At 45.3% G+C, this 25087-nt stretch overlaps 1 protein-coding gene across 2 annotated transcripts in view; it reads left to right on the forward strand.

Moving 5' to 3' along the window:
* NTNG1 (netrin G1) overlaps window positions 1–25087 on the forward strand; it is a 290705-nt gene that overhangs the window by 151561 nt on the left and 114057 nt on the right. For both annotated transcript variants that reach the window (XM_036272084.1, XM_036272085.1), the window contains exon 3: window positions 5451–6091. In XM_036272084.1, the coding sequence (XP_036127977.1) occupies window positions 5451–6091 (641 nt within the window). The remainder of the gene's footprint in view (window positions 1–5450; window positions 6092–25087) is intronic.

Here is a 25087-nt window from a genome sequence, read left to right on the forward strand (position 1 = left end):
ATAAACCACAGAACTTATGTGCATGTACGCATAAACAATGGACACAGACAACAAAGCTGGGGACAGGGTGGGAGGAGTGGGGAGGAGGGTGTCCAATGGGGTAAAAAAGGAGAAACATCTATAACAAAAATAAATTAATAAAAAAAAAATGCACCTGCAAAGCGATGACTGTTCTGCTGAAACCCTCCCCTAAGATTCTCACCTGCAGAAGAAAACTGAAAACTCTTAAGACAAAGAAAGACCCAGTGAACTCGCTCTAGAGCACACCTATGCCCCTTCTTGGGCATGAAATTTTGACTTCTTTCTAAACTTGTGGTCCCCAAGAGACTTGCAACCAGGGGAGCAGTGTGCAGTGGCAGCTCGTCCTGGGCTCATCCCCGATCCTGTCTCGAAGGCCCCCCGTTTCTCTGACTGCCCAGGGAGCTCACAGCAGCCCTGCCGTGGCTCACTTCTCCCTATAACATTTCCGGGGAGCCAAAGCCGAGCGCTGCCTAGGCTCCGCTGCTGCTTCTACCCCGAGTCCTTCCTTTGCTTCACTGTCCCCAGCTTTAATAAGCGTACCCTCAAAATCGCCTGGACCCGCCTCATGAACTCTTTCCTACAGGAAGTCAGGACCCCACCACGACAGGCAGGCCTGAGGCAGACCCGCTCGGGCCGGCCCCAGTGGTAACACCACCACTCACTCCATCCTTTCAAAGCCTTGCATTGGCACAGCTACTGTGAGGTCTGTTTCCAAATCGCAGTGAGAACAGCCCAGGTGCGCTGTCCCAGAATGTCACTGAGATGCAAACAGGTGTGAGCTCGCTCTGTTTCACTGTTTTGCACAATTGGTGTAAGTGTGACCCCAGAGGCTTCTCACAAACGCTCCCATGTGCACGCTTGCCTGCTGGGCATGTACCTACGGTGAGCAGCCAAACCTCCCGTGTGAATCCCTGCATCCCCACCGCCATTCCCAAGAGGAAGGGCAAGGTCAAGATAGCAGGATCCCCAGGTGTGACATTAATACTGCTCATCTAGGATTTTCTTTTGTAACTGAAGGGTCAAGCAGATCTTTGGTGAGCGGGTGTTTTTTCTCAGTGTTGCAGAAGGAAGGCACTTTCATCCTAGAAACAATGAGAGCACGTCTCAAAATGTATTTATTCCTCTAAGTTCTGAAAGCACATTAGGGAAGAATTACAACATATTCCACTTCGGCTACAAAGTGCTAATTAAAAACCAACTTCAATTGTCCCAGAGGTAAAATATTAATGTTATTTTTAAAATGAAATTAAACATCACAATCTCTTTCCTCTTTTCATTGTTACAAAAAATATGTAGCAGCCTTATTTGTTTAATTATTTAGGCATCTCTTAATGGCGTAAATATCATCAGCACAGCCATAAAATATTTTTCGATTTGTCCACAGTCGGTTAGGATCTGTTGCTTGCAGGACTTGGGATCTATTTTAGGCTGCCCGCTGGCTACAAAATAATTACTTATACTTGCTAGTGCATGAATCTGTTGGATTTAGCAGCAAGAAGTTCTTCGCTTTCACAAGTAGGGGAAGTTATTTTTTTGATATACATTTCTTAGTTGATGGTTTTAGAGAGGATTAGGGTGGAGTCGAAGTACTCAAAAATGTAATTATTCTAATCCCTTTTACAGCAATTGTTTTTATATTGATAATTCTCTGTAACAACAGTATTACAGATCACAGCCATGTGGAATATTGACACTAAATATTTTAGCATAAAAATCTCTCCTCTGGCTTTCTTTTTTCTATAGAGTAGAAACATTTTCGGCTTCTTTGGCCTTTTTTTTTTTCTCTTTCTCTCACCTAAAATGCAAGCTTTCTTCTCAGGGAACCAGAATAATGTTTTGGGGTTTTTTTGTTGTTTTTTTTTATCTTGCTAATTTTCTCTCAATGCCCTTGTATCTCAGAGGGTTATGTTAATGGATATCAAATAATTTATCTTCTAAAAGCGTATGAATAGGAAATAAGAACATTTCCATTGATTTCTTTCTTTTATGTGTGTGTGTGTGTGTGTGTGTGTGTGTGTGTGTGTGTTACAGTCATTTGGTTTAGATTCTCATGTGAAATGACTTGTTTACTCATTGATTTCAATAAATTGTTATGCTGTGAAAATTACCACTAAGAAAAGAAAAATCAAAGGATGAAGCTGTCCTTCTGGTCAACCTCTGATCATCTCCATTGTAAATTGGGAATTGTTATTCTGTTCAAATGTCACATTATCCAGCAGAGACTTTCTGTGACCTCCCAATATAAAATTACAATCAGAATCCCTCCTCCAAAGCTATTCTTCCCCCTAATCGGCTTTATTTTTGTCCATAGCATGTAACATTATCAAACATTACATGTTTGTTTACTCCGTGCATCGCCCCCAACTAAGATGGTCACGCTGCTGAAAGCAAGGACCCAGATATGTTTACTGCTGTGTCTTGGGAGCCAAGACAAGGGCCTTAAATATAGCGATGGAGTCGGCAATCAATAATTGTCAAGTATAGTAGGCAGTTGTTGAACGCATGGAGCCTTCCTCTCGTTTAGGCACCCACGGCAGGTCGGTGCAAAGCAGCGACATTCCCTCCTTCCCTGGCATTTGCCCTGCGCTGGCTGTCCTGCAGAGCCTGCAGACGTCCCTGTGGTAAAAGGCAGAGACTGGCTGCTTTCCCAGGGCTTGTCTTCATTAAAGGGCTGAGAGTTTGGGTTGTGCAGTGCATGTCGGCATCCACGTGTTTACCATTTCAGAGGGGTGCAGGGCAGAGAACCTCGAAGGTGCTCTTTGGGACACCCGTTGAGTGCTATAGAAATAGGGGTAGCAAACAAACAGGGCTCCACGGTCAGAGAAGATTCTGAAAGTAGGTTTGCATGAGGCTAAGGAAATACCTTAACTTCATGGCATCTCACATGTGTGATCATGCTCATTAGGGCTCTCTAATACAAGACATTAGGCTGTGTTTCCCAAACTCATTTGATGTGAGACCCTTCCTTTTATGCCAGCCAACCCTGCCCTGAGGCTGGGTTGCATCATAGGGAGTCCATTGACTTGGGAGTTGAACAGGCCAGGGCAGGGGTAGGAGAAGGCGGTCCGGCTCTGCCCTTACTGCCTTTGTTATGAGACCTCGGGCAAGTTACTTGACCCTTCTCTGTCTCTCCGTTTCCTATTCCGTAAGGTAGGGATGGAAAGGATTACCCAGGATAACATGTGTCACGTGTCTGACCCACAAGCGCTAAATAACTGGTGGTGATTGTCAGCACTTTGACTCAATACAGGAATGAATGTTTTTTAGACATCTTCAAGCATCTTTTCTAAGACAGGTTTGCTAGTATTGACCTGTTCCCCAAATCACTCTGCCGTGTCTCTTCCTCTGCGCTCTCTCCCCACCTGAGAAGTTCTGTGCATCTCTGCTGAAGAAATGCTAGCTTGCAACATGACTTGCTACAAAGTCTGATGACTCCCTTAGGGTATCCTGCAGAGTTGATATCCTGTGTTCATTCCCATACCCTTGACCTCAGACGAAGACACTTTTGTCAGGAGGAAGGTGGTGGCATCCAAGCTAATGATTGTGCAGATGGCTACACGCTGATAGATTCTGAAGGGACTATATTTTTTCAGTGAATTTCAAATGAAGGTGTGATTTGTGTAAATCTGACCCCTTCCAGTAAAATGTGCATTTACATATATTTGGAATTTATAAATCGCAACAGATTCCACAATATTTATAGCCCTCCATAAAAAGCCTTTGCCTGTTAGCAGAGTTTTGCATTTGGCTCTCTGGTATGCTTAAGAGAGTTTAAATAATAATAAATTTGGTGATTTATTCCACCTGGAACAGAAACTTACTTTCCCCTCTTGGCTCATTCTGAAGGGGATACTATAAATAGCGCCACAGACGCTGGGATCAGGAATAGGGGATTGAAATTCGAGAGAGAAGTACAGAAACATTTCCATTATCACTGATGCCTTGAATGTATTTTTGAAACAGTTCTGTTCCTCAAATAACGTACCTTCTCTTCTTTCTCTTGCCCCATCTCAATTATGCGTGAGCCCCAGACCTGTTGCCAGCTCCAGGGTTCAGTTGCACTAATGGGAGAGAGTGGGAATTAGCTGAGCAGGTAGGAGAAAGCCGCCTCTGGGGAGGCCAGAGCAATTCTCGTGTGCGGCTCACGTTTCCAGGAGTCAGCGGAACTGGGCATCGACGTCTAAAGTGTTAATTCGTTATTTGAGACCCAGCTCATGCATCCTGCAGGTATGATGACAGCTCTCAGTTCATGGAAAAGGGGGGCGGGATCTAATTGCAATTACAAGACAAAGCCTGGGGGCCAGGTCAGAGGGCCGATCTTCACCCGTCTACACTGACAATGACCCCGGACAGGACCAGCAAGAAATACCTTCATGGTTGGCTCCAGATGACATGCTTGTTTTCTTAAACAAAAATAAACAAAAATCAGAGAGCAAGTTATTTGCCGTAGGACCCCCGATGAGAGCTCAGAGCAGCCAGTCAGGGCAGCATGAAGGGTGTTAGCACTTGTGGGAGGACAAGGAGACAGATGTTAGCTTCTTGTTGGATTGGGCTGTGAAGGAAGTAGCTTTCGTGAGCGGGAAGCAATACTAAGGGCTCGCTTCCATGGGCAGCTGCCTGTGGCCAGCACAGAGCGACAGTTCGGTGGGTCCCTGGCTCTTTGCAACACCCTCCTCATTCTAAGTCCTGGGAGGTCCTGTTCGGAGAGGCTGGAGCACACGCCTCCCTCCCCAAGCCTTCCCTGAGCAAGCCCCTTGCCTCTGCACATGGGATGGCAGCTGTTTGGACTGAGCCCCAGAGCCCGCAGTATAGACCACATTCTAATGATTTGTGGTGAACAAAGTAAATGCTTTAAAAGCAGGCTTTATGAAGTGGGCCCTACTTAAGTATGATGGATTTGAGGCAAAGCAAAAAGAAGCCGAATGTCACAGGGGGGATTGTTTCCCAAACAGGACACGGGTATCTACGGTTCATTGCTAATTCTAAAGCCCTGCTTGAAAAATGGCTTTTGAAGGAACTGCGCTCTTGAGGAACGTCCTTGAGGCGTGGAGGACTTTCGTCGCCTCTCCTAAGACGCCTCTCAGAAGCCGAGGCAGCGCTGAGCCGTTCAGCGGTCGCTCGGCGTCTTTGTGCTTCTGGGACCACGTTCGGGTCTAACACATGGGGGATAAATAAACTGTTTTCATTTCTTAAAGCCTATGGAAGGAAACCAGACCGGAAAATTAGCTTATTTCCTCTTTTTAATTTTTTTTTTTTTAAGCGATTAAGTAGGAGACTCCCATTAAGGCAAACAAAAAATGATTACTGCAAACAGGTGTTTTTTCCTTCTTATTTTCTTTCTTTCCTAGCCTCTTACTCAGCAGGAGCCATATGGCAAGACCTGTGTCTAGCTCGTGTTTGATGTGCCCTCCTTTGCTCTTCTTCCGCAGGGCAACCCCTACATGTGCAATAACGAGTGTGACGCAAGCACGCCCGAGCTGGCGCATCCCCCCGAGCTGATGTTCGACTTCGAAGGAAGACACCCCTCCACCTTCTGGCAGTCTGCCACCTGGAAGGACTACCCCAAGCCTCTCCAGGTTAACATCACTCTGTCTTGGAGCAAAACCATCGAGCTCACAGACAACATAGTCATCACCTTCGAGTCGGGGCGTCCAGACCAAATGATCTTGGAGAAGTCTCTGGATTATGGGCGCACATGGCAGCCCTATCAGTACTACGCCACAGACTGCTTGGATGCTTTCCACATGGATCCCAAATCCGTGAAGGATTTATCGCAGCACACGGTCTTAGAAATCATTTGCACCGAAGAGTACTCCACGGGGTATATGACCAATAGCAAAATAATCCACTTTGAAATCAAAGACAGGTTTGCGTTTTTTGCTGGACCGTGGCTTCGTAATATGGCTTCTCTCTACGGCCAGCTGGACACAACCAAGAAACTCAGAGATTTCTTTACGGTCACAGACCTGAGGATCCGGCTGCTGAGGCCAGCCGTCGGGGAGATCTTCGTCAGTGAGCCGCACTCCGCACGCTACTTCTATGCGATCTCGGACATCAAGGTCCATGGCAGGTAAGAGCGTCTGGCCCACGCGAACGAGCGTGAGTGTGTCCAGAGGAAATGCCGGGTGTCGGCCCTGCAGCCGTAGAGCAATGTTTCTCACTTTCTACTGCACCATATTCTCAGGAACTCCAGCCTAGAGGAGGTGCTGAGGCATGTGGGACCTGTCTTACTCAGCAGTAACCTGTGGTCCCAAACGTGCTGTCATGAGAACTGACCCTGGCAGGATTTCTTAGGATTTAAGCGAAAGGGTGGGGGAAGCATCTTAGTAAAGGGATAGAAACACAAATGTATCTACCGGTTGTTTTCAAATGCAAGACTCTGTTTTGTCACAGTGCACAAACATCTCTGGAAACGAACACTGTATTTCTTCACATGTTTTCAATCAGAACCAATAAGCATTTAGGGAAAACAATGCATTTGTTTAAAAAGGGCAAGCCGTGTTTCTCAGGTTTTGGGATGCTGCTGTCTTAAGAAGACATGCAACCATTTAAAACACGGACCTGAGTCAAGCTCCCTGCATTTCCTGAGTCAAATACACATGACCCCGAGTTTAAACATGAACGGTCACGGTCAGGCATATCTGTGGTTGTGCTAATGTACCAGAGACACATTGGAGCAAGCTGCCAAGAAGCTTGAAGATGTTTAATGAAAAACTTCAATCATTAGAACCAGCACCACCAAAGTCGAGACTTTGTAAGTGTGGGATGTGATCCAAACAGCCGGCCGGTGGAGGCTGCAGCAAGAGGCAGTTGGGGAGGCCACGCTGCGTGCACAGCAGAATGAGAGGCCGGGAAAGCAAATCAAGGCGGTAGTCTTTCTAAAAAAGCCAAGGTAGCTTCCGTCAGAGTGCATGGAGATACGGATATAAACGGTACATCAGTCATGTAGGTTTAACTAAGTCATCATAAAATTTAAACAAAGCAGGATTTTTTGTTTGTTTGTTTGTTTTATCCTCACCCGAGGACATTTTTTGTTCAGATAGAGCTGGAGGAAGAGAGAGAGAGCGAGAGCGAGAGCGAGAGCGAGAGAGAGAGAGAGAGAGAGAGAGAAACATCGACGTGAAAGGGACACATGGAGTGGCTGCCACCCGCACAACCCAACCAGGGCCAGGGACAAACTGCAACCGAAGTACATGCCCTTAGCAGGAACCGAACCTTGGTCTCTCTGGACCGCAGGCCGACGCTCTAACCGCTGAGCCAAACTGGCCAGGGCTAAAGCAGGATTTATTAATGCGTCCAGCATTCCATAGGGCAGCCAGCCTTCGGGAGCCGGTGCAATGTTGACTCTCCCCGGCCTTCTGGGGATCTGTCTCAATCTATCTGATAGTAGTGCTGTTTGTACACCAGAAGGAAAAGGAGGTCACCGCTGTTCAGGGAGGGGCCAGAGTGGGCACACAGAATAGTGTGATGGCATGACCTCAGGATGGGGACCAGGGTTCAAGAATCTGAACTCTGGAAAGTGGCAGAAATGGGGGGCCGCCCACCCTCAGTTTTGTGCCAGCTTCATGTTCCTCCTGGGAGAGTCAAGGACCTTGAGCAATGGAACCTCTTTGAACAGGTGTAATCAAGGTGTTGGTGATGTACGATGATGATATCTTTACAGGGGTTCTCAACCTTCCTAACGCCGCGACCCTTTAATACAGCTCCTCATGTTGTGGTGACCCCAACCATAAAATTATGTTCGGTGCTACTTCATAATTGTAATTTTGCTACTGTTATGTCTTAGGCGACCCCTGTGAAAGGGTCGTTTGACCCCCAGAGGGGTTGTGACCTGCAGGTTGAGAACCACTGCTTTAAAGGAAAATAATGTTTCTGAGAGAAATGTGCCTGGTACCACAGCAAGCTAACAGGTTTCAGGTATAGAAGGCAGTTTGTGTATTAGCAGGGCATCTCGAGAGTACACTGGGAAGCTGTTACCTTAAACAGGGGGTTGCCAGTTATGGTAAAATGTAGCCACCATGTGCATGAATATCTTAGCAGATGATCAGTTTCCAGTATCTTATTCTTGGGGACTGTAATATAAAAAAAAATTATTGATGTTGAAATTATTAACAGTCACATTCCACAACAAAGCAGCTAGTGTTCTGTTCCCCTACAAGAATAAATGTCAAACTTAATAAGCTAAGATTTGAATTTGGATCCTACTATGACCTACATTTTAGGTAGAGTTCTCTAGCTCAGTTTCCTTGCAGTTCGAGAAATCCTTGCCCAACTTCCCCAAACACTCGTTTCCACTTGTACAGAGGGCAATCTTGTGAAGCTGGGCGATAACCATCGTCGGGGCGTATTTCTCTTGTCGCGTATCCACTTTTGTTTTCTCTGATTATTTTTAAGAGTGTAAATACACTTTAAAGCTACAGGCATTTTTATACATTTTCTACTGGGGTCAGACGTATTATCCCCTACAGATGGCATGCTAGAAATGCCAAATCCCGCCAGATTTACCGCTTTTCCTTTACCCCTCGTCCGGGTCCTCCGACTGCACTGCAGTGGTTCCGAGGAGTTTGCAGGCGCCCTCCTCCCTTCGCTGGGACTCACCTCCACTGTCTGTTCCTGTTCACCAGCCCACAGGCTGGTGAGGAGGCGGCCGGGCAGGAGGAAAGGGGCACTGGAGGTGAGCCCCTTCCACAAGGTCCCATTCTGTCACCTCCAAACTCCGTCCAAATTCCTCAGGGCAAAGCTGATGTTGGCGTGTACTGTGCTGGGCACCAGATGGCTGGGGTATTTTTAGTCTTAGGGGAGGGACTAAAGAAGCAAGGCCTGATGGCTCAGGCGTGTCTCCAGCTTCTAAGTTACATAAGGAACGTGGAGCCACTGACGGGAGCTGTTGCCTGGGTCACAGAACTTCCAGCAGAGAAGCTGATAGACGTTTACCCTTGAACATTTCAGCCTGGTTTGTCTTTCTCCTATTCAGCGTATCATCTGTAGGAACATTGCACATTGATTGATGATCGCTAAAAGAAAGTTCTAAAGGTTCCTTTTCAACATCACTCCTCCTTCTTCCATTCTCGATGATTGCAACATGTAACGGGCCTTTCCTCGTCTGTATGTGATCATTGAATAGACACGTTTCTGCCTGTCACTTCCCCCACCACCACGTAGGGACTGGCGTGGGACAGTAGAGAAATTGCCACAGAAGAGTGGTCAGAGAATACAAGATTTTTCACCTTGAAATATGAAGCTACGCAACAAACACAGTGGGAGATCTTTGAGTTGACTGGCCATGAATTCCAGTTCTTTATTTCTTGGGTACAAGTGAACACAGTGTTTATGTCTTATACTGGCTAGTGTTGTTTGATGTAAAAAAATGATGTTTTGATTGTCACAAGACAAAAGTCACATTTAAGCTCTTTTTAGCATGTGACACACCTGCTACCTGTTTTACTGGGAACAACCGGCAATCCCATCATGAGTGCTGCAGCCCCGCTGGCTACAGGCTTATTTGGCTGCCACCACCCCCTCCCCGTGCGTGTCGTTGAGATTGGGGTGGGTGAGGCGGCAGCGGGCAATCGCAGGGACTCCGTGGTCCTCACAGTGTTCGCTCCTCCTAACAATCCTCAGGGACTAATTCTGACTTATGGATGTCCTCCTTCAGTAAATCAGGGCGATTTTCTCTAATGAATAATAGACGAGTGCAGTGTGCCAGTACCTTAATTAAAGAGTGGCTCTCTCGGTCCTGATCTGATTTTAATTTACAGGGTAATACTACAATAATATCACTAATGGAAGGTGCATTAAAGGACATCAAGTAGCATTAACTGTATTAAATTATGGTACTTGTGCTAATTAACTGCCGAAGCAAGATTGTTCTAATGGCCAAAAAGGTCGTCTAATGCATAAATAAAATCTACCTAAATGAGAGGTGAGGGGCGAGGTGGAGAGGAGCTGTTTGTCCCAAACATCTTTTCATACTGACAAGGAGTTAAACTCATGGGCTGTTAAATATAAGGTCCAAAATGTTTTCTTAGTTACACATGGGAAGTTTAGATTTTGAAGGGTTTGTTTCCTCCAAAGCCTTTCATAATTGAAGAAGCTGAACATTATACCTGTCAGAGGCATTGATTTTACAGGACATAAACTCAGCCTTATTCATTGTTTCTTGGAGGTGAATAGATTCAAGGAAGTGGTGTGATTTACTGTGATGACTGTTAAGCAGAAAGACAAACACGCGTGGGATAACACGCTGGTCTCTGTGAGGGGTGCTGTGGAGGCCCGGGACTCAGACACCAGACCACAGAAATCCATTTGCAACCTCAAGACCTTCAAGACAGAATTGTAAGAACTTTTCTCAGTGGCCTGAACAACCCTAGCCCACCTCTGTCACGGCCTTATTACACAGCATTCCTGACCGTGATGATCAGTGACGTTGCTCCGGCGTTCTCCGGGTCTCCTCTGCGGCGCTGCCCACGCCCTGCAGGCAGTCGGCTGCCGGTGCCTCCTGGCAGGATTGGCCTGGCTTCGGGGCCGCTGTGGCTCACCTCCAAGAAAGGAGCCGGGCCGGGGCGCTGGCCCTGAAGTCTCCTGCGCCGTGTGGCGCTGCCCGGCTCGGAACCACGCCGTCCCTGGCCGTCCCAGGCCTGCACGGCCCAGGGACAGAGCCGCTCCAACTGGGTGTCTGGAGGGACAGGCCTGCTTGTATAACGCCTTCTTCTGTCACCGAGAGATCCGTACCCGCCGCCCCGGGCCAGACGCGGGCTGGGCGGTGGACACGCGGAGGCCAGGGGCGTGGTCTGTGCCCTCGGGAAGCTGACTCCACAGGGCACAGACATGTCAGCAGAAGGAGAAGGCCGTGGGTTCAGTGCTTTCCACGTGAGTGTGGGAATATCCTTCCGCAGGGAAGAGGCTAATTTCCCTGGAAAGCCCAGCAACATTCTGCTGTGGGCGTGGCCTTCGTGGGGCGTCCTCACACCCCGCTCGAAGAGGGCAGTCGGCCGGCAGAACGGGGATTTTGGGTGACCGATTGATTGTGCTGCAGAGCCGCGCACTCGAACGAGCTCCAGATCATTGAGAAGTGGCGGAGCAGACGTATCATGGAGATGGCCTGCCAGCAGCTCCAAGGGGCACTGCAGGGCTGTTACTCGCTGGCCTCCGAGGCCCCATGACATAAGGAAGCTAACATTCTGGGGTTCTTAGGTGAGAACATTCCAGATGGCTGTGGATGACAAGGAGGTGCAGGGAGAGACCAGGGGGACTGGGCCATTGCTTACCTGTGGAGCGACTGAAACTCCGCGTCCTGATGCTCAGTGCAGGGTCCAGAAAAGCTCCCCAAACGCCCTCATAACGGGAGGGTTTGAGATTTGCTGACCCGAGTCGGACGTGGACCAATCAGAGTTTGAGGAGAGGGGGGCTGGAGGAAAGGCAAGCTGGGAATCCCAGCGAGGGTCCACTTAAGGGTTTGAATCAGTTCTCTGGTGTCACGGGAAGGGGCTTGGATCGGAAATATGCAGGTTTGGATACTGTCTCCTTGCATGTGATGGTTGAAGTGTAGGGAGTGAATGACTTCGAGATGACAGGGTTCTTGTCCCATATAATTACAAATGACTGGTCATTTGCAGGACTCTGTGGAATACAGTCATTGGAGAGGTAATTTCTGAAGGAAATTGAGAAATAATCTGGGAAAGAGGAGGAAATCAGAAGAGGGGAATGAGTTAAGGGAATTCTAATAGCTCCCATTAATATTTAGATAGTAACCCTTCCCACCTGTGTAGCACTCGGGTTATAACGTTCTTTCTGTTCATCCTCACTAGAGACTTGTGAGGTAGGTGATCTTTAACCACATTTTACGGGTGAGAAAACTGAGGACCCAAGAAGTTCCATGACTTAAAAAAAATATATCCCACACATAGGAAAGTAACAAAATGAGGCTGCTAGTTACAGACCATATGCTTTCTCATTATGCCGTGGCCACAGCAGCCTGGCGGGACTCAGCAGTACAGGAGACCCAGCAGACTCACAAAGGAGTCTTTCAACAGCATCACCGGACCAATGAGCCTGTGGCTCTGGTCATGCTCCGTCACTGCTGCTCAGTGTTTCGCCACAGCAGTTGCTGTGTGTTTATCTGAGCTCCTTCCCTCATTTCCATCAGCTTTACGATGTGTTCTTTGGGCTAACTGGTCGTATTGTGTTGGGTCTCGGTACGTTATGGCTAAAATAAAATTATGACAATAGTTGCTCACTTTATGAGGAAACAAAAAGGTAAATAAATGAACTGAATTTTCTCAATATTAATTTTTCTCTTGTTTTTCCATAAACTAACAAGCAACTACCTTTGCTTCATGGGCATCATCAAACAGTAAAACCACAACTATTCGGGATAAACTTGGGAATGGCCACTACCTTAGCTTATTTTCAGAAAGTTTATCTTTTAATGGGAGGCAATCTGCCTTTTCTTTTAACTTCCACATATTGGGAGACAGTCTCTTTTCAGGAACTACATTGAACATCAGTGTTCAGACAACGAAATTTCATAAATTTGAAGTCCATGATCCTATCTCCCAAGTCTATTTTTTTCAAGTTAATTGAATATTTATTCTACCATACAAACTTTTTACATTTAATTTGCTTTTTTAAAAAAAGGAGAATGAAGTTTAGTAAATAAGAGTATTCAAATGAAGAGCCTAGGAACCATAATTAAAAAAACAAAAAACTTGAGCATTGCTCATTTAACTCAGTAGGAACACTTAGAAGAAAGATTGATGGCGTGAACCCACTTTAAGTGGACAACTGAGTACCATTCTGATTTGGAGCGTGTTTTCTACATCCTTAAGGAGTTCTTGAATTGAAAAGACAAACTGCACGAGCAGCTCATTCCCTCAGAGGTTTCACCACTGTTAGGAGGGACTGCATCAAGAATCCCTCCGATTAGATTGCGGACTCCGTTAGCGTGCAGAAAAACAACCCAGTTCAAGAGCTTGTCTCTTTATCCTTGGTTCCCTGGTGCCACCGATGTTTTTAAACTAGTGGGTCATTAAAGGAAAGGTATCTCCTTCCTAAGAAACATTAGGATACTGAGGCAAAATACCACATCTTAGCAAAGCAAAATAATTTCCTTCTTCACTTCACTTCACATTTGTGTAGGAAGCTACAGTCCAGCTACATCTACAGGACCGAACAATGGGAGACAGGGGTGCACTCAGCAGTCCTAACTTCTGCGGCCATGTTTTCCATCGAATCCAGTGGTTGGCATCTTTGGAAGGCCCTGGTGTTTTTTGTTCCCAGAATCAGAGGTATTTCCCAACGCATTAGGAGGTCATGTCATTGCCGGTTGAATTTCTGGTCAGGGCACATGCCCAGGTTTCGTGCTCAGTCACCAGTGGGTGGCATGTGGGATGCAGCCAGTCGATGTTTCTCTCTCCCTCTTCCTCTCTTTCTAAAAAATTAAATGAAAAATCTTTTAAAAATTAGTAGGATCTCAAACTCATTATTTGCATTGTTTTAGAAGAAATTGTTGGCTGGAAGTCAAATCGGTTCTAGCTCTAGCTGTGCTGATAAATCTGTGAGCTCACAGCGCGTCCCAACCACTGTAAGCACGGTCTCCTCGTCTTCACAACGAGACACTCATACTGGATTTGTGGTTCTCAGAATGACTCTCCCAATAAGGGCTACAATGCTCACGTGCGTTTGGGAAATGTTGTTTTCAATATTGTCTTCTAGGAGAGTCACAATGTAAGTAAATACTTCCGTGTTATTTAACCAGAGCCTCCCAAACTTACTTAGCTAAAAGCATCTATTAATACTACCAAAGAATTAGCATTCACTGAACTTCTGAGGAAAATAAAATTCCTTTAATCTTCACTATCATTGGACTCTTCATGTGATATAAGGAAATAAATGAAAGCATCTCGCGTGCGCGTGTGTGTGTGTGTAAATTATTTGCACTGCTAAGAACAGATTGATGTTTCACAGCAAGGTCTAATTTTAGCTCTTATCCTTCCTATATGTTACTATATTGGGTGAAAAAAAATGAGACTATCTTAGGGAAAGGCTAGCCTCAATAGGGAATACCTTTCGTTTTTTAACTGTTGATCTTATTTTCTGAACCTTGGGGAGAGTGTGCACTTAAGAATCATAGGAAATTAAGAACTGTATTGGAAGAGATAGGGATATTTTTGTTTTGTTTTTAAGCTGGAGAAATTGTGATGAGAGAGTCAGCAAAGATGGAAAAAATGAAATGCCAAGTGATTCAATCTGGTGCGTTTTAGAGATAAATAGAGATGCTGGAGGATTGCTATTCCTTGTGAATGTAAGCTCTTCAAACTCTCATTACACCAATAAACTAAAATCGTGCGTTTAAAGGGAAATGAGATGAACTAATGTTTAATATGTTCTTCTTCATTTTACTGAAACGACAGGCTGATTTTAGTTAAATGCATGTTGCCTTTTCTTCGGCTCCTTAGGAGAGTTCATGGATAACAAATGGAAGCCCAGTAACACTAGACCCAGCCTGCAGCACAGGGACATCCCTCGTCTGCGCCTGTGCAGCTGCCCTGGCTGCTTTCACTCATTCGGTCTCACCAGGAAATCAGGGCGGTGACGCTGTGGCAACATGTGGGTGGCATCCGTGTGATTATAGATCCTCCGGTGCTGCTGGAAGTGATGGGGAGAGGGTGGCCAAGAGAAGATGGGAGGGGCGTCTGAGGGGTCAGCGATTTGGCAGGTGGGGAGTAGATAGCATCATGAACTCCTTTACTGCAATTATATGGGCAGTGTCTATGCCCAGTGATCAGAGAGTCATAGCACTGCTAACTCATTTCTTTTAGAGCTGAAAGAAATCATGGCCTAATTTAATCTAACTCCCTCTTTCTCAAATGTGAAACAGAATAGTTAAATAAGTTAGCCAAGGATGATGCTGTTGCATAAGCAGAATTTAGACCCAGATGGACCTCGTGTTTTACTCACTCGTCCGCCCCCAGGGCCCAGGCCGGGGCCTGACACGTAGTGGGGACCAGCGCGTACTGATGGGGGGAATGAGAGAGTGGCTAAGGGACACCCGTTGTAAGTGTCGCACTCTACCCACCGGCCTCCCGTGGGCACCTTTGTCTTCCTTCCCTAAGACTGTAAGGGAACGGGAGCTAAGCACGGTATTTTCGGCAACGCTTTATCTAATCTACCATAGTTGTGAAGCTTTGGGCTTCAACCAATTGTCCAAAGTTAGAGAATAAAATTTATCAGAGTAATATACATGTATTCAGGATAAATAAATATCACCTTACCCTAGACAAGGATTGTTTCTTTTATTATTTGTCTGATGGGTGTTTTTAAGACCCGAAATTGTGACTCATAATTTTTTTTCCTGATTAAGGACAAGTCCATGAAAAGAAGTGTGCCTCTCTGCTCATCCTCGAGAAATATTGAGTAAAGTCACAACATGTTTCAAAGTTGTCTCCAAGTGATGTTTGTCTCTTGGGTTCAGCAACTAAGGAGTTGAAAATGTATGAAAGCCACCGCTGCCGGGGTGGCCCAGTTCCCCCCAGGGCCCCACGGCCCACTCCCCAGGGAATGGCTGGAAGGACCCTCATCTCGGGCAGCCGGTGCAGAAGCCTGATGGTGACTTGGGACTGCTGGTCAAAGGCAGATGCCCTGTCCCGGCCCCAAGCCCAGAGGTGGGGGCCGGATCTGCCTGGCCTGGGATGGAAACCTACAGAGGCCATGCCTAAGAGCCAAGGCGGAGGGTTCTCCAGGCCCGCGCCGTACTCCTCCACGCCAGCATTTCCGGTCGTTCTAGCCACCCCCCAAAGCCCGCCAAGGGCTCTCCGGTAACAGCCACGCATTTCCCGTCACGCTGCCTCTCGGCAGTGACAATACACATTCTGGACTAAATACGACAGCAGCTGTTCGGAGGCCCTGGGGAGGGCCCAGAGACTTGGAAGAGAGGAAAGGCACTAGTGAGGTTCCCTTTGTTCTGCTTTTCTTCTAAAAACTGCAGAACAGATACACAGAGGCTTAGATTTTTCTTCTCACCTCCCCTCGCCCACACTCAGAACACCCTGTGCACTTCCTGAGCCCGCATCGTCGGGCAGGACGGGGTGAGACTCTGGCCAACCCACACGGTCCCCTCGCGTGACTCCTGTTTGCTTAACCCGTTACCAAGCTTTCAAAACATTTTAAGAGAACAAAAAGAAAAAAAAATGTATTTCTATATTTGTGATGTATGAGACCCCTTAAAGCACAGAGCAGGGACCCGTTTTGGGTGGGAGCTAGGGCAGCCTAGTGGGCGGCGCAGGAGAGGTGATGAAGATCTACAGTGTAGGACCAAGCTTGTCATCCTAGGGAGTCAGAATTATGATGGTGCCATTGATGTTTTAGGATGTGGGAGGGGTACCTATTTGAGACTGTAATGAGCTCATAATTTATCTTACATGTGGTAATGGTCTATGGGACATTGGAATTATGAGACTAAGAACAGAATGAGAGAGGAAACTTAGAGATGGTAAGTATTTGTTAGTGAATGTATGAGTACGTTAGCCTATTGATGATCTACAAATAAAGTAAATTGCTATTTTACACTTTTAAGTTTCTGTCCAAGTACAAATATTTCTTTAGAAATAAGTAAATGGCAGTAATTATTATCTTTGCTGATTGCAGCCCTGATATTTCTGAGTGCACAGAGTACTGAGGAAGCTTTTTACCCTAAACATAGAATCCTGAATGCATTCAGATAACTGATAACTGGTATTATAATCAATGCTTTGACCCATCAATGCGTTTGCCAGCTCCGCTGTAAACATGCTAGTAATATAAGTATAGAGAGCAAGATGTTGGATGGAGAGTATGTTACAAAAATACCATGGGGATGTCTTATTTCTTTTGGAGAAGTTTTTTTTTTTTTGTTTGTTTTTTTAAAGAAAGAAAGAAAAAATAAATGAGGTGGTGCTTTTCAGGAAATCTTCAAGATGTGAGAGAAGTCTTGTAGAGCAAGTTGTATTCTTTTGCAATCCTAGCTGGAGAGCAGAGCTGTTGAGAAATCTCATCCACATTCACTTCAGAAGCACCGTGTGTGGTCCAGCCTCGTGACTGACTACAGATCAGAGAGAATACAGGGTGGAAGTGTGTCTTTCCTGGTCCAGAGGGACGTCTCCAACTCGCCAGAGCCACTCCGATGCCCCATTCCCCAAGCTCCGCCCACTGCTCTAGCCGTCGTGAATTTGGGAAGTCAGCAGGTCACAGTCTATAAGATGAGGTCTTTTCTGTGTTCCAGAGTGACCCACATAGGGGAGGAGATAAAGCCTGCTGCAAAGTATGCAGTGTTACTATCTGAGGGGACCATGGCAACCACCTTCTTAACCTCAGCAGCACATGGAATGTAAAATGTACAAAACGCCAGTATGTGTAACAGAAACTTAAACTAGGCCAGTGGGTGTTGGAAATACACTGTAATTAAAAGAGGAAAAAAGTTCATTTTGGAAACTGCAGTAAGCCATTTGATTAAATTTGTTAATGCAATGCAACATTTTGCAATTTTAAGAAAAATTGGTTTGTGGCTTAAGAAAGAAAAGAATGACCAGTTATGTTTAGTTAAATAGAAATGATGTTAAAGGCTTTGTGAGAACATGGCAATGCTAATAATAATAATAAAGGAGTAAACCATTATTTAACTGGGAATCAAATCACTTGGATTCTAATCCCAAAATTGTGACAAGGGAAGTAACACAGTTGTCCCCTCTTACCCATGGGGGATAAGTTCCAAGACCCCAACGGATGCCTGAAACCACAGAGAATATCGAACTCTATATATACTACATGTTTTCCTTTACATACGTACCTGTGAAAAGTTTAATGTATAAATTAGGCACAGTAACAGATTAACAACAATAACTAATAATGAAATAGAACGATTATAACAATCTACTGTAATACAGATTATGTGACTGTTGTCTCTCAAAGTATCTTACTGTATCGTACTCACGCTTCTTGTGATAATGTGAGAGGACACAATGCCTACACTGGAGAACTTTCACCTTTTCACTTAAAGGAAGCACTTCTCAGCTCCTTTGCCGTATCTGGATGGCCAGCGCCACTCTTCCTGCACATTGGGGCCACTGTGAAGTAAAATCAGGGTCACCTGAACACTCGCACCGCGGTGCTGCCACAGCCAATTTGATACCAGGAAGGGCTCCTGAGTGACTCAGAGGAGGGAGTGTGTTCGGCGTGGAGACGCTGGACGAAGTGGGGGTTCAGCCCGGCTGGACGAGCAGGGTGGGCAGGTTCATCCTGCTACTCAGAATGGCACGCAACGTAAAACTTACACATTGTTTGTTTCTTGAATTTCCCATGTAATATTTCCAGACCATGGTTGCTCACACAGAAAGTGAAGCTGTGTACAATGGGAAGGCTATTGTAATTACCTCACCTCCCTTTCAAGACTTTTGAAAAATGCAAAATACCATACAAATAAACGTGAGCACGCAAATATTTAGTGCTTACTAGTTCCTGGCAGCATGCCCGTGGCTAGAGCTACAGAGATGGGAAGTCACAGTTCCTGTCCTCAAGTTGCTACCATCTGGGTGGATTGATAGACATTTCACAAGTTAAATAATAAGGCAGTGATCTGTGCAGTGATAGGGACATGCACAGGTTGCTATGGTAACAGCAAGGGGGTGGAAGAGGAGGAAGACCTCTGGGATGCAGGAAGCTTTCTGGAGTACCTTTGATATGCTCTCCTTCACCAAGGTTATTTCTAGACAGTTGCCTCTGTATGGTAGGTTGAACCATCCTAAATTATTTGTATTAAATCAGTTCAAATTGTTGAATATTATCTAATGATTGAGAAGATCTAATGCCCTATTTTTTTTATGAAATTATTTTTTATTAATTAATTTATTTTTGTTACAGATGTTTCTCCTTTTAATACTAGCACTCACTTAGAAAGACGTGTTTTTCGTACTCTTTCCCTAATATAGGTATATCCAGAAAATTTATTCACAGTAGAGTTGGTTCCAGACACACAGCACTATTGAGTAAAATGTGGGTTTGCAAGATGGCATGTTGTTTAATCAGACTGAACGACAGGCTCAATTTTCAATACAAAGTTAATCCTATTTTCATCAAACATAAATGTTATTTATGGACAACAAGAGTCCTGCAGAGACAAAAGTGTATCTCTTAGGGTTACACATTTAATATTTGCTTAGCATTGATGAGCTCAAACCAAGAGGCTTCTCTGAAATTTGATTATTTGCTCCTTTCCTTGATATCGATCATTCTATTAGATTTTGCTGCTAACAACAGCATATGTAAAGACTCCGGTATTATTTTCCTACCAAAATAAGATGCCAGAGGAACTCACATAGCACGGTTCAGTTTTTGGACACAAACGAAGCAGTGTTTGTTAACCGGCTCTAGTTCCCATGGCGAGGCAGCAGGGGGCCGGGAGCAGGGAGCCCTGGGTTTACTCCCCAGCTCCTCCGCTTGCTACTTGACAGATGTCAGAAAACGTACACCGCTTAAAAATATCTCAGTGTCTCAGTCCCTTCATCTGTAAAGTGCAACAAATGTACCCACATTGATGAGTTATTCTAAATATTTTAATGTAGGCAGTATTCAAGTACATGTTAAATAAGTGGTGGTTATTATCATGAGCCTAGGAATGGTAGTAACAATTGAATATTATGACTTCAGTTTTGTGTTGTTTTCAATGTTTTTTTTATTAGTCTCACTACAATATATTGGCTCAATCAATATTAACCATTAGTATTTCTTCTTCTTCTGCAAACTCCTCTTTTCTATGCTGTTGGACCGAGCTTATATTTTATACTAATACGTAATTCACACTCTAGCGTGCCTTCATTAATGCATTTCTGTTATCTGCCTGAATTGTTTCCCTTCCCTTTAAAGACTTCAGCAGGTTCAGTTTGTCATTAGCATATTTCTAAAGTTCTTCCTTGGTAGAAATCTCCATGAAAATGAGAACTAGGCATTGCAAAAAGGCCAGATCCCATTCGGGTTTTCTAAGCTTGGCTCCTTGCGTTCTGGAGAAATGCGGCTATAGTGTCCCCGGGTCCCTGGGCCGCAGACATGAGGCTACCCCAGCGGTGACGGATGGCCTGCTCTGACATTTTGCATGGAGGGCTCTTGAGAAAGACAACCGTAGTTATAAAAGATTCATTGTTTCATCTCACAGTCACCTTGACACTCAGTGACAGAATTGTAATGTCCACTGACCCTGTTGGTCAGCAAAAAGGAAAAGAAAATGTCTTCGGATCATCTGAGACAGAAAGGGAGTTTGAGGTTTCTATAGAAAGCAATAACAAATGCCGCTGTGAGTCCGGGCTTTCGTCTGGCTTCGGGGAATCTGCTTTGGAAAGGCAGGCGGAGCCCTCTGTGCCGGGGCTCAGGGTCACGACCTGAGGGGCACACCGAGTTCGAGACCAACCCATGGGCTGCGAGGGAACCAGGGCGGAGTTTGCAGGGGAAGGAAAATGATGTTCTCACTGGAGTGGGGCATCGGGTGAAGAAGCTATGATACAAAGGAATTACATATTAAGAAATGACTTTCAAAACCCAATTAAAATTAGTGACTTTTTATTAAAACATCATATCTTTTTGGTGAGTAGTCTTATTTCATCTCTATTACATATTGAGTATGTTCTATTTTTCAAGGCAAAGTGGACTTCTTAAAATAAGCATTTTTGTGGGCTTGAGAGTAACGTACAAGCATTCTAACATTTAAAAACAAAGTGTGGCTGACCTACCAGGGAAATTCTGACATAAAATGACAACCTTCTGAATTAAAAAAAAAAAAAAAATGTGACCAAAGATTTAATAGAAATGTAATATCAGCATTACCATAAGTGTAGGACAGATATCACAGTTCAGACTTAAGTGCTTTGCACAAATAAAACAGTAAACTATAAAAAATGGAAAGCATATTTAGAGGAGGACTCTGTACATGGAACTATGTGTCTTTACACTTAATTAGCTGCTACCGAATGTTTTCGCTTTGCTCGGTAACATGTGGTCCATACATCACTGCAATATGTTCGGTGCAAACAGTTGTGAATAGAGGAACCATCTGCTCTGTGCTGGAGAGTTTGTTAAAAAGAATGGGTTGAAACACTCAAATACCAGATTTCTAAAATGAGCTGCCTCTGTGAACCCCAACATTACTAATCCTTCCTGGCCTTTTGAATTCTACACGTTCATTGCGAAACCACTCGCCACACAGTCTGTGCTGCTGCTAATGCAATCATTGCACACCTCTCCGAGGGAGGGCACGCAGAAGCATCTCCCTCTGCCCGAGACCTGCGGTGTCCTAAAGCTGTGTTCAGGGATTGAGAACAGTCAATAAATAATCAGATGATCATCTCTAGGACGTCTTTGCTAACATGAATAAGACAGTCTCTCCATCGCTGTCTCTCCTGGAAGCTGTTCCTTTATAGCGGTAGATCACTGGCAAGGTGCCGGCCGATGATGAACTGCCCTGGGCATCATCAGTGTTGCCACCTCCAGCCCCCATAATGCTCGATACCGTATTTCTCCAAAAGATCATCAGTGCAAAGGGGAGCCATGATTTCTCTCCCAACATAGTTTATTAGGTGCTGTCACAGCTTCCTAATAATGTCTGCCGGACTCACTGGTGACAGGGTAAAACATGGGAAAATTAGTCATAGGACAGGAATCAGAGCCTCTAGGTTTCCAATGTCGCGCTCCGCTCTCTGGCGGAAGGGAGTGCTCCTTAATCCTGGCCTTTCTAATCAGTCCCCGGTCAAGGTTGCTATCAGTATATTTAAGAGCCATCTGCCACGGTGATCTATTACATTAATATCCATCGGAGGTGTGCTCAAATAGAACCTTGGCCATGAAAGAACAAGCTTAGAAATTAACTGTGTGGATGAAAATCTTCAAGCACATACCTTCACTGAAGCCAGATGTAATACATGATCATTGGCCTACTGCTAGCTTGGCTTTCTCGACCCTACGTTGTTGTTTTTTTTCCAACTTTCCTCCATTCCTCTCTTTTGGCTTTAACAGTATCTGATTTAAGACTGCTTTTGGGGATTCGCCTGCGGGGGAAGAGGCTGCAGGAGAGCTCATTAGCCCAGCAGAATGCCCATCCCTGGATGAATTAGACAATGAAAAGCTCACTTCCTAGGGGCCACCAAAAAGAGCCCGGGCTCTGTGGAGGTGGGCAGCCCTGCGGTGCAATACAAGCTTTTTATTTGTTAAAAAGGGATTTTGTACTAAAAAACATTCCCCTGGGTTTGTTCTCATGAAAAGAGGAGCTCCTGAAGGCTGCAGGCAGCCGGTGACTCTGTCAAAATGAACACTTGTCCGTCTCCAAATGGGCTGCTGCCGTTGGAAGCTCCCCAGGCCCGTTCAGAGCTGAGGCTTGGTGATCAAACAACGGCCACTTCAAGGCAGCGCGCCGGCGGCGGATCCGGGAAGCTGCTGGCTTGGGTTCGAACAATGATCTCAAGCCTTTACAAAGCCCATGCTTCAGATTCGGAGACTAGGAAGAAAATTCTCAGGTTGTCTAATTACATTAGTTTATTGAGCCGTAGTACCGCTTGGGTTCCCAAAACACCACTTTAATTTAATTTAGATTTTGTTACTTCTTCCCCTCCAAAGGGAAACCTTCACCATCGAAGCCTATTTATTGTTTTTAATGCTAATGTTTGGAGACATTCACTAATTTATTTTCCCACTTAATTATAGGGAATGGAAGGATTGATTCTTTAAACCTACCGATGATATTTACCAAAGCTTTTATGGAAATATAAATGGAAAATTGCTTCATTCCAAAATTATGGTCTGATTTTTCTTTTCATTTCTTTTTGTTAAAGAGGAAGGGCCTGGGAGTTAGGGACAGGTGACGACAGCCAGCTGTGGAGACGCGGCATTCGCCAACCTTCGGTCTTCGTGGAGAGGCGCTGGGGTCCTGGCTGCGCCCCTCTGGGAGGTGGGATCCTGGGGGGCCTCCGGCACGTGCCGCCAGGCTCAGGGACGCACCCAGCAGGGAGGGCGGGCAGACACATCCCATCTGCTGGTGTTTTAACTGTTTTCAAATCCACTTGGTGAGGTGTTTGTCTGCAAATGTGTCACTCTGTTGTATTTTTGAGGTCTGGGCCCAAAGCTCTCTCCGAGATGCAAAGCAGAATTTCAAACCCTCCCTTCAGACTTTAAATATATATAAATGACTAATCGTCTCAAAATACAGGAGAGCTAACATTTTAAAACAGGTTAGAAGCTGGAAGCACTTCTTGTTATGTAATGTTCAGAACAACCAATATGTGCTGGCAGTGTCCTCGATTCCAAAGTACTTGTCTACTTCAGTTCTGACAACTGCTGGACCAGAACGCTGACCCCATCTAGTTCAGTGAAGACAGGCATTCATTTATTCTCAGTGATAAGGCTAATTTTTTTAACCTTGCCTTCACCTTTACAATGTGATATTCTGCTTTTAAAACAGCAGAAAAGGTTGATTTGTGAGTAAAATGTGTCATTTAAAAAAAACAAAACAAAGCAATACATTTTATTTTTCTATCAGGAAAAGCTACCCCACACTGTTCAAACAGTGATATTCATGGGGTAGTTCCAAAATGTCAGTTACAGTAGTTCCATTCGGTCTTCCCAAGATGCCACTCGATGTGTCCCTTTCACGTCGATGTTTCTCTCTCCTCTCTTCTTCTCTCCCTCCCACTCTATCTGAACAAAAAAATGAAAAAAAATATGAAAAAATGTCCTTGGGTGAGGATAAAAAAAAAATTTTTTTTTTAAAGTAAGAGAGTAGGGATCACATACCAGTGGTATAGATCTCATCAAGAATGTCTCATGTATTAATCTGGGATTTAAAGCCCAGCGTTCAAAAGCTCTGTGGAAAATCTGGCTGGTGTCAGGTAACCTCACACCAATTGGTGCCACAATTTGTTATCAAAACACGGGAGGGCCCTGGCTGTGTGGCTCAGCAGTTAGAGCGTCGGCCTGCGGACCAGAGAGTCTCGGGTTCGGTTCCTGGAAGGGGCATGTACAAAAAAAAAAAAAAAAAGCACAGGAGAGCTAACATTTTAAAACAGGTTAGAAGCTGAAATTACGTCTTGTTATATAATGTTCAGAACAACCAATTCTTATTCTTTGTGTGACCCTGAAGAGCCCAGAGGGTGATTTTCAAAGTCCTATGGATGGCACCAGGAGGCGGTAAGCTCAGCTGCTCACCGGACACTTGTCATCTGCTAAGGCCTGGAAGCCACAGACACAGCCACAAGGGGAAGCAAGTTACTCTGGCTTCCTCTTTCGAAATGGCATTTCTCTGAGATGGCATTGTCAGAGGGCATTTCATATTATTCACGATGGCAACCCTGTCGACACAGACCACTGACCTGGAGACCCACCTGTGGACTGAAGGCTGGTCCTCCTTGCCTGGTCTGAACGCAGCCTTGTCAGTGCTGTGGAGCGAATGCTCCCCCACAAGTAAACCCCACATGAAAAGTCTGCTTGCTGCCTGCCTGCGACTTGTGCTCTTCTTTCTTTTTCATTTAAAAACGCTCTGAATTGAACGCTCTTTGTTCCTTGAACATGTATCTGACAGGGGACACTGCTCACTCCCAGGCTGCGGGAATGTCTTCTCAGAATTGACGGTGTTCAGTATTCACTTGGCACCAATTGTGTAATTTACTGGTCTGTTTTCCAAGAAGGGGTTTCCTGGGGATCCTCAGGCCTCAGGATATCAGAAATATCAACCCAAGAAGCTGGACTCGGACTGGGGTCTGGAGTCTCCTGTCTGGCTGCTGTGTTGTGTCAGATTTAGCTGAACTTCACAGTTTCCGTAGGCTTCAAAAGAAGAAATGTCTGAGACTAAGAAATACTGGACCACAGCCAACCTGTAGTGGCGGAAGGTTTTCTCCATCAGCGATATGACTTTGGAGAACATCGCTCCCTAGACACTGGCTGTGACCACATTTCTTTGGCTCCGTGTGTGAATTTTGCATAGTTGGTGGCCAGGAGCAAAGCAGGGCTGAAGTAAGTCATTTTGGCAGCCTCAGAGACCACACACTGGAGCAAAAGACCGCTC

The sequence above is a fragment of the Molossus molossus genome, unplaced genomic scaffold (assembly GCF_014108415.1).
Source record: "Molossus molossus isolate mMolMol1 unplaced genomic scaffold, mMolMol1.p scaffold_m16_p_20, whole genome shotgun sequence".
Classification (NCBI taxonomy): domain Eukaryota; kingdom Metazoa; phylum Chordata; class Mammalia; order Chiroptera; family Molossidae; genus Molossus; species Molossus molossus.